The sequence below is a fragment of the Amborella trichopoda genome, chromosome 11 (genome assembly GCF_054954075.1).
Source record: "Amborella trichopoda isolate Santa Cruz 75 chromosome 11, AtrichopodaSantaCruz75HAP2 v2.0, whole genome shotgun sequence".
Taxonomy (NCBI): Eukaryota; Viridiplantae; Streptophyta; class Magnoliopsida; order Amborellales; family Amborellaceae; genus Amborella; species Amborella trichopoda.
In genome coordinates this window covers 12,583,629-12,593,336 of record NC_142346.1, presented here as the reverse complement: position 1 = coordinate 12,593,336, position 9,708 = coordinate 12,583,629, and the positions used below count along the sequence as shown (strand labels likewise).

The window sequence follows — 9,708 nt, the reverse complement described above, 5'->3', positions numbered from 1 at the left end:
AGACTTTCTCAGGCAAATATATATATATATATATATATATATATATATATATATATATATATATATATATATATATATATATATATATATATATATATATATATATGGGAAAATATGGGATTAGCCCACTAGCTCATATGAACATATGAGCCCAACGATCTAGATTGAATCTAGGCCGATCTGACGATCATGGATGTCTAGTAGTTCTTGAATTTATTTTATTTTCTACAAATCTAAATTACTTGAAATTTTACGCGTGTGTTCTTCTCATCCAGGTGCACCTAATAAAAATATAAAAAAAATTATTCGTGAAACAAAATGAACAAAATACCACCTGAATTTTTTCGGGGGTATTTTGATCAATTTATTTCATGTAAAATATTTTTTTGATTTTTTTCAAAGATTCACCTATTTTTGATGAACACACTTAAAATTTCAAGTGATTTAAATTTGTAAAAAAAAACTAAAATTCAAACACTACCGGATATCTGTGATTGTCAGATCGGCCTAGATTCAATCTGGGAGGTTGGGCTCATATGTTCATATGAGCTAGTGAGCTAATCCCATTTTTTCCTTATATATATATATATATATATATATATAAGAAAAGTATGGGATTGGGAGCCTCGCTCATATGGTTCAGCTGCGCCGAACAATGCTAATTTAACTTTCCTAATCCAATGGCCACTATGCGATACCGTCGAATGAGGTGTGAAAAGTTTAAAAATTCGACAAAATCAATGCCATACGAAAGGGTACTGACAAAGGTATGCTCCCTTTAAAGCGTCTCTCTCCTCTCTCTCTCCCTGTACATTCTCTCTCCTCTTGGCAAGAAATGACCCAAATCTCTCTCCTCTGGCTACTTCGAAACTTCTCTTTCCTCTCACTATACAAAATGAAGCTCATATCTCCTCTCGATGCTCTCTTCTGAAGTTTCTCTCTCCTTCACAAGGCATTGGCAGATCTCGCACAGAAGGGTTCCCCCTGTCACGGTATGGGCTCTCCCTCTCTCTCTCAAGGGCTTCTATTTCTATCTCTCCCTCAGCATTTCACTCTCGAGCTACACCAAAACCCCAAAATCCCCAAATGAGAAAAACCCAATTTGAGAAAAAATTGCTATAAAAAAATCTGAGCAAAAAATGTCCCAAATGCAAAGCAATTTTTGCTCAGATTTTGTGCTTGTTTCTTTGATATCCCAAATACAGAGCAAAACTTTGGGGGCTTCTATTTCCATCTCTCCCTTTGGTTTTCACTCCCCCAAATCCCCAAATGAGGAAAACCCAATCTGAGCAAAAATTGCTATAAATAAATCTGGGCAAAAAATGCCCCAAATACAAAGCAATTTTACAGGAATTTTTGCTCATATTTTATGGTCGTTTCTTGGATATCCCAAATATAGAGCAAAACCTTGGGGGCTTCTATTTCCATCTCTCCCTCTGGTTTTCAATCCCCCAAATCTCCAAATGAGGAAAACCCAATCTGAGAAAAAATTCTATAAATAAATCTTGGCAAAAAATGTCCCAAATACAAAGCAATTTTAGAGCAATTTTTTCTCAGATTTTGTACTTGTTTCTTAGATATCCCAAATACAAAGAAAAACCTCGAGGGCTTTTATTTCCATCTCTCCCTCTGGTTTTCACTCCCCCAATTCCTTAAATGAGAAAAACCCAATGTGAGCAAAACTTGCTATAAATAAATCTGGCCAAAAAATATCCCAAACACAAAGCAATTTTACAACAATTTTTGCTCAAATTTTGTGCTCGTTTCTTGAATATCCCAAATACAGAGAAAAACCCTATGTCTACATTGTTCTCTCTCTGTAGCCTTTTTTTGCCCAAATAACCAAAGGAAAACCTTCGCTCTAGTGAATTCCTATGTTTATTTTTTGGGGGTCTGTACCCCCTTATTTCATTAAGCGTTCCTAATTTATTCTCTCTGATATGCTTTTTTGTCCTTGCATATATTTGTATTTCGTCATCCTTGTTTATCTAAGACCATCTAGAGTCCAACCCCTTTTCCATTGATTTATTGTTTAATTTGGGTTCTTGCCCTCTTTTACTGCTTGATGTTTCTGGTCTCTGAAAACCTGCATACATGGGGGATTCACATACATGGGGGATTCTTTGGTTGCTGCATACTAGTGCCACATGTGGTCCTAAATGGTGAACCCCACAATGGAGAATGATAATCCGAAAATTTCTCATAAATCCCAAATGGTCTCTAAAATTTTCGGATTTTCTTCAATGTTATGAACAGGTCATACGGCTATATAAATTGTGTATGAACGTGAGTTGATTGGCTCAACTCTTGGATAGAATAGACTTGTAAGTAAGCACACATAGGATGAAAAGCTTTACGTGGTGCAAAATGCAACTTGAATTCAATGCAGTGTAATTTAACTAATTAAAGTTTTAGCTCTGATTACGTATATAAGAATGCTCAAGCTTTTTATGGCATTTGTAGTAGAGACTATTTAAGGAGTACGCTTTGGAGTACTGTTGAATTTTTACCATAACTATCTTCCCTTTTTTTTCTATTTTTAATTGTTGCAACTTGAAAATACTCATATTTAAGGGCCTACATGGTTCTTGATTATTTTGGCTTGGTAAAATTCCAAGGATAACTGATGTTTGGAACTTGAAATGAGTGGAGTCAACTGAATTTGTGATACACCCATGCTATTAGATTTTGTTTATGGTAAATGGTCTTATTGTATATAATCCTTATTTAAATTATAGTTGCAATAAATTCTTTTCCAAGCTGGGTGAGTAAAATATGATTGGTATTCTTATGATGAAGGCTTAAATACATATATTTTTGTAGTTTGCAGTTTCACGTTGGGTAAGTCAAAAAGCTGAAATGGATCCTACGAATTCAGTCTGTGTGGCATCTACAACATACCCAAATGTAGGCATCATTTATGAAATCCTTGATGGTGGTTGTGGCTCACCAAACAAAAGTCAAGAAATAGAAGAACCATGTGTAAGAATGATGTATGGATCAGAGGATGATGCATATGAGTTCTTTAAGTCTTATGTATTTACCAAAGGTTTTAGTATTCGCAGAGGGACTACTCATACCAAGAAACGTAAACGGATCTATAGGGTTTATGTTTGCTCCAAGGAAGGGTTTAAACAAGAAAAACCTAATAAAAGTAGAAAAGTTTACCCTGAGTTAAGGTGTGGGTGCAAGGTTAGGATGTGCATAAGTAGTCAAGAAAACAGTAAGTGGAACGTGACTAACGTCGTTATAGATCATAATCATGATCTAGTTAGTCCAAGAAAAGCTTCTTTAATTTTCACTCATCGATCATTATCGAGTGCTACAAAGTCATTGATACATTCAATGAGCTCGGCAATGGTTAAGCCTAGATATATTCATGACATATTCATAGAGCAGGCTAGAGGGATCGACAATGTCTCGTGTACACAAAAGGACATTAAAAATGAAATAGCAAGTGCTAGAAGAAAACTTAGAGGAGAAGATAGCAATTTAATTTTACAATGGCTCGATAAAGAGAAGCAATCGAACCCATCTTTATTCTATAGATTGAGATTAGATGATGAAGATCACATTTGCAGTATCTTATGGGTAAATTCTACATCTAGAGTTTCCTACCAGTGCTTTTTTGATGTGGTTACCTTTGATACCACATACAAGATAAATGTGTTTGGTATGCCTTTTGCACCTATACTTGGTGTAAATCACCATTTCAATACAACTTTCTATGGATTTGCAGTCATATTTGACGAGAAGATAAAATCATTTATATGGGTATTTGAAAACTGGTTGGAAGCCATGGGTGGATAACAACCAAGTGTTATTCTCACTGATCACATATGCAGAGAGCCAAGTTCTTCACCAAAGTAAGCATCATTATTGTAAGTGGCACATATTTGCAAAGATCAAAGAGAAAATGTGTCATGTCTTGCGCATATATCCGTCTTATTTATATACCTTTAGGAGGTGTGTGACTAGCCCAACAATTGAAGAATTTGAATCGGGTTGGAAATAAATGATTGATAATTATAACCTGAAAGACAATGAATGGCTCAGTAGGTTTTATGGTTGTCGCATGCAATGGGTTAATGCATACTTAGCTGGCACATTCACTGCGGGTTTGACTTCTACTCAAAGGAGTGAAGGGGAATACATACTTTAAGCCGTACTTGACACCCACAACAAGCTTGCGCTTGCAACAGTCAAAGATAAGAAGGTGCAAAAAGAGAGGGAAAATGACTTAAAAGATATTCAAACTACTCCAGTCTTGTGAACAACCACGTGCATTGAGACACATGCGTCCAAAATCTATAATCAAAAGATTTTAAAGATATTTGGGGAAGCAATGACTAATTTCTTTAATTTTACGAGGGAGACAGTTGAAGACAATGGTCAGGTTGCAAGCTTTAAGGTGGCAATCCTGGGGACTGGAACTAAATCCTACTTAGTGAAATTCAATTGCCATGACAATTCTGTTTCTTGCTCTTGGAACTTCTTTGAGAGAATTGGCCTTCTTTCTAGGCATGTACTGAAGATTTTTATGGTGAAAGATGTGTTTGAAATCCCTCTACAATATATAATGGAGCGTTAGACCAAGGATGCAAAGAAGGGAGTTTTCCTTGATGACATTGGGGAAAAAATTCAAGTAACATCTGAACTACCACGCTCTATTAGATATAATGAGATTATGCAAGCAAGTCGATCATTTGCCGAGCGTACTTCACAAAGTGTAGAGGGCAATGAGTTTACAATTACCATAATAAAAAATGGAATTCGTCAATTTGATGAAAAGAGCGTGTGCAAGAGAGGTCCACAAGATAATGCCATGATCCATGTAAATAAAGATGTCAATTGTGGTAGTTGTAGTAACACACCAAGTGGAAGTAATTATTGCCGTAATGCCCTTGAACTTGTACGAGCATGGACAAAGGGATGACCAGCCACTAAAAGAATTAAAGCTCGGTCTGAGGGATGAGAGCACAAAAAAAGGAAATGCGCAGTTTGCAATGGTAGTGGACGTGACAAAAGGAACTACCTTTCGTACGTTTGTTATAGGTACAACTACACACCTTTACATTAATTTGATTTGCAATTGTATTATTGTCATTATTGTTGATGTATATAATTTACAATTGTATTAGCATCAATTTAAATGCTAACATATGAATTTATCTTCCTCTTACAGTGCTAAGGACAAAACACGTCGTGCACTTCGGATCCATAAGATGGCAGCAGAAATCGATAAGATATGAATTCCTTGAAGGTATTATGTTAAAAAATACATTTTTCATGATCCATGCTTGTTCTTATCATCTTATATTTCCAATTCTTCTATAAAAGATTGGAGTTTATATTTGCTGATTGTTTGACCATGTCTTTGAGCAGATTTTGAGCCGCAGAAAGTGAAAGTTGTAAATGCCTTAAAGGATAACCCGTTAGTGGGGCAATTGTGTTTTCTGCACCTTTAAGTAGATTGACAGCACTCAATTTAAGAATTGTAGCATCTTTTCGTGGCTGTGTACATTGAAGTCCCGAAATTGTGTAAATTGGCCTGAAGGCTAATTTTTTTATTTTTAGGAGCAGTTTATGATTTTTAATTTGGGGATGAACCTGTTGGTTTCAAGTTTTTTTTTTTTTCTCTTCTTTACCATGGGTATGTTGAATGCATATGCCAATATTTTAATTGCTTCTCTCTCCATATCCAATGTGTTGAATGCTGAAGCTTTTTCTTGTAGCATGTATATACTTATTTTTCATATATGGATCGGGATGAATTCCAGAATGTGTATGGCTTTTTTTGTAGCATGTATGTACTTCTATCTCAATATGCAATGGTTGAATGCTGAAGCATTTTCTTGTTGCATGTATATACTTATTTTTCATATATGGATGGGGATGAATTCCAGAATGTGTATGGCTTGTTTTGTAGCATGTATGTACTTCTATCTCTATATGCAATGGTTTTCTGTTCTTTAGTTTTACTTGAGATAGAGAAAGACTCATTTATGACTCTTATATTGCAAAGACACATTTTTCTTAGTATTCTCTAGAGAGAGAAACCCCATTGCTCTTCATTTGTTTTAGTTTACAGCTTGTGATAATGTATGGTATGAAGTTGAGCTCAGAGAAAACCATATCAAGAAATTTTTTTGATTTTGTTTGTTGAAGACAATGGATATTTGAGGTTTACTATTTTGAGATGTGATATTCACTGGTTTGGCGTCTCTCTCTCACTATTGATAATATTTTCCAATTACAAACCCGATTGGGTTTCCTTTGAAACCATTTTTGGAGTAGTATGATAGGGATGTATCTTACTCAATAAATGGATTCGAACTTGTTTATATTTCCTTTTTTTTTTTTTTTTTTTCAATTTTCAGTATTTTTTGGTTTGAGTTTATTCATTTTTCATAACCAGCAGAGAAATAAGGCACAAAATTCGTAATTTAATCACCATGAGGCCCTCTGATCGCAGAGGGCTTGTAAAGACTTTTGTTTGAATAAGACCGTGGAATTGTTGGGGACCACAATTGCAATAGAGCTTCTATTATGAAGACATTTTGGATAGGGCATGGACATCTTGAGTAGTTGTAACAAACGATTGAGTTGGTTAGAGTAAGCTTTCTATGTAATTCGACAATTGGGTATAGCATACGATGCTATAGATTGGGATGCTCTCAGTGTATGTAGATAGGACTAAGTGTGGAGGTGTTGTGCAAGTGTGTGGCTGAAGCTGAATTTTGATTAAAACTCCTATTGCATTCTAAAACCTTTAAAGCTTGAGCCTGCAATCAGAGGGGTTGGAGCTATCAAGAAGCATATACAGGTCACAATGCATAAAAGGAACATTCCTTAGCTTTCCTTAATTCTTTGAGTGCTTAATGCGATGAGGCCCAATGACATTTTCCTTCCGTTTCTTGACATGGAAAGTTTTGCCATGCCAATGGCATGATGAACTCGGTCGTTTTTGATACCTTTACATTAATTTTATTTGCAATTGTATTATTGTCATTATTGTTGATGTATATGATTTACAATTGTATTAGCTTCAATTTAAATGTTAACATATGAATTTATCTTCTTCTTACAGTGCTAAGGACAAAACACGTCGTGCACTTCGGATCAATAAGATGGCAGCAGAAATCGAGAAGATATGAATTCGTTGAAGGTATTATGTTATACATTTGTCATGATCCATGCATGTTCTTATCATCTTATATTTCCAATTCTTCTATAAAAGATTGGAGTTTATATTTGCTGATTGTTTCACCATGTCTTTGTGCAGATTTTGTGCCGCAGAAAGTGAAAGTTGTAAATGCTAACCCATTAGTGGAAACATGAGGCAATTGTGTTTTCTGCACCTTTAAGTAGATTGACATAACTCAATTTAAGAATTGTAGCATCTTTTCGTGGCTGTGTACATTGAAGTCCCGAAATTGTGTAAATTGGCCTGGAGGCTAATTTTTTTCTTTTTAGAGGCAGTTTATGGTTGTTAATTTGGGGCTGAACCTGTTGGTTTCAAGTTTTTTTTTTTTCCTCTTCTTTACCATGGGTATGTTGAATGCATATGCCAAGATTTTAATTGCTTCTCTCTCAATATCCAATGTGTTGAATGCTGAAGCTTTTTCTTGTAGCATGTATATACTTATTTTTCATATATGGATTGGGATGAATTCCAGAATGTGTATGGCTTTTTTTGTAGCATATATGTACTTCTATCTCTATATGCAATGGTTGAATGCTGAAGCTTTTTCTTGTATCATGTATATACTTATTTTTCATATATGGATGGGGATGAATTCCAGAATAAATGTGGCTTTTTTTGTAGCATGTATGTACTTCTATCTCTATATGCAATGGTTTTCTGCTCTTTAGTTTTACTTGAGATAGAGAAAGACTCGTTTATGACTCTTATATTGTAGAGACCCATTTTTCTTAGTATTCTCTAGAGAGAGAAACCCCATTGCTCTTCATTTGTTTTAGTTTACAGCTTGTGATAATGTATGGTTTGAAGTTGAGCTCAGAGAAAACCATATCAAGAATTTTTTTTTTTTTTGTGTTTTGAAGACAATGGATATTTGAGGTTTACTGATTTGAGATGTGATATTCACTGGTTTGGCGTATTTCTCTTACTATTGATAATATTTTCCATTTACAAACCCAATTGGGTTTCCTTTGAAACCATTTTTGGAGTAGTATGATTGGGATGTATCTCACTCTATAAATGGATTTGAATATGTTTATATTTCCTTTTTTTTTTTTTTTTCAATTTTCAGTAGTCTTTTGGTTAGAATTTATCATTTTTCATAACCAGCTGAGAAATAAGACACAAAATTCGTAATTTAATCACCATGAGGGCCTCTGATTGTAGAGGTCTTGTAAAGACTTTTGTCTGAATAAGACCGAGGGAGTGTTGGGGACCACAATTGCAATAGAGCTTCTATTATGGAAGACATTTTGGATAGGGCATTGACATCATGAGTAGTTGTAACAAAGGATTGAGTTGGTTAGAGAAAGCTTTTTATGTAATTTGACAATTGGGGGTAGCATACGATGTTGAAGATTGGGATGCTCTCAGTGTATGTAGATAGGACCAAGTGTGGAGGTGTTGTGCAAGTGTGTGGCGGAAGCTGAATTTTGATTAAAACTCTTATTGCATTCTGAAGCCTTTAAAGCTTGGGCTTGCGATCAAACGGGTTGGAGCTATCAAGAAGCATATATAGGTCACAATGCATAAAAGGAACATTCCTTAGCTTTCCTTAATCCTTTGAGTGCTTAATGCGATGAGGCCCAATGACATTTTCCTTCCGTTTCTTGACATGAAAAGTTTTGCCATGCCAATGGCATGATGAACTCGGCCGTTTTTTATACCTTTACATTAATTTGATTTGCAATTGTATTATTGTCATTATTGTTGATGTATATGATTTACAATTGTATTAGCTTCAATTTAAATGCTAACATATGAATTTATCTTCCTCTTACAGTGCTAAGGACAAAACACGTCGTGCACTTCGGATCAATAAGATGGCAGCAGAAATCGAGAAGATATGAATTCCTTGAAGGTATTATGTTAAACAATACATTTTTCATGATCCATGCATGTTCTTATCATCTTATATTTCCAATTCTTCTATAAAAGATTGGAGTTTATATTTGCTGATTGTTTGATCATGTCTTTGTGCAGATTTTGTGACGCAGAAAGTGAAAGTTGTAAATGCTTTAAAGGATAACCCATTAGTGGAAACATGAGGTAATTGTGTTTTCTACACCTTTAAGTAGATTGATAGAACTCAATTTAAGAATTGGAGCCGTGGCTGTGTACATTGAAGTCCCGAAATTGTGTAAATTGGCCTGGAGGCTAATTTTTTTCTTTTTAGGGGCAGTTTATGGTTGTTGATTTGGGGCTGAACCTGTTGGTTTCAAGTTTTTTTTTTTCCTCTTCTTTACCATGGGTATGTTGAATGCATATGCCAAGATTTTAATTGCTTCTGTCTCAATATCCAATGTGTTGAATGCTGAAGCTTTTTCTTGTAGCATGTATATACATATTTTTCATATATGGATCGGGATGAATTCCAGAATGTGTATGGTTTTTTTGTAGCATATATGTACTTCTATCTCTATATGCAATGGTTGAATGCTGAAGCTTTTTCTTGTAGCATGTATATACTTATTTTTCATATATGGATGGGGATTAATTCCAGA

The 9,708-nt window shown here is 34.9% G+C and overlaps 1 protein-coding gene across 4 annotated transcripts; it reads left to right on the top strand.

The window, feature by feature from the left end:
- The first annotated feature begins 809 nt into the window (after window positions 1-809).
- LOC110006636 (uncharacterized) lies at window positions 810-9,379 on the top strand. 4 transcript variants are annotated; one of them, XM_020662763.2, is made up of 6 exons: window positions 890-992; window positions 2,824-5,055; window positions 5,186-5,263; window positions 7,091-7,168; window positions 8,988-9,065; window positions 9,188-9,379. In XM_020662763.2, exons 2-6 carry the CDS (start codon window positions 4,845-4,847, stop codon window positions 9,250-9,252), a joined length of 510 nt encoding a protein of 169 aa, XP_020518422.1. In that variant the 5' UTR covers window positions 890-992; window positions 2,824-4,844; the 3' UTR covers window positions 9,253-9,379. The 4 variants fall into 4 exon arrangements, 2 of the variants coding, with proteins under 2 accessions (XP_020518423.1, XP_020518422.1); XM_020662764.2 differs by lacking the exons at window positions 8,988-9,065; window positions 9,188-9,379 and adding an exon at window positions 7,286-7,471 and having other exon boundaries at window positions 810-992; XR_016044316.1 differs by lacking the exons at window positions 8,988-9,065; window positions 9,188-9,379 and having other exon boundaries at window positions 821-992; window positions 7,091-7,678.
- The last annotated feature ends 329 nt before the right edge of the window (window positions 9,380-9,708 follow it).

Bases quoted from the DNA above. Each gene is read 5' to 3' on its own strand.
- LOC110006636 (XM_020662763.2), top strand. From the start codon at position 4,845: ATGTCAATTGTGGTAGTTGTAGTAACACACCAAGTGGAAGTAATTATT. The intron at 5,056-5,185 runs GTACAACTACAC...TTCCTCTTACAG, and splicing joins CTTTCGTACGTTTGTTATAG to TGCTAAGGACAAAACACGTC. The intron at 5,264-7,090 runs GTATTATGTTAA...TTCTTCTTACAG, and splicing joins AAGATATGAATTCCTTGAAG to TGCTAAGGACAAAACACGTC.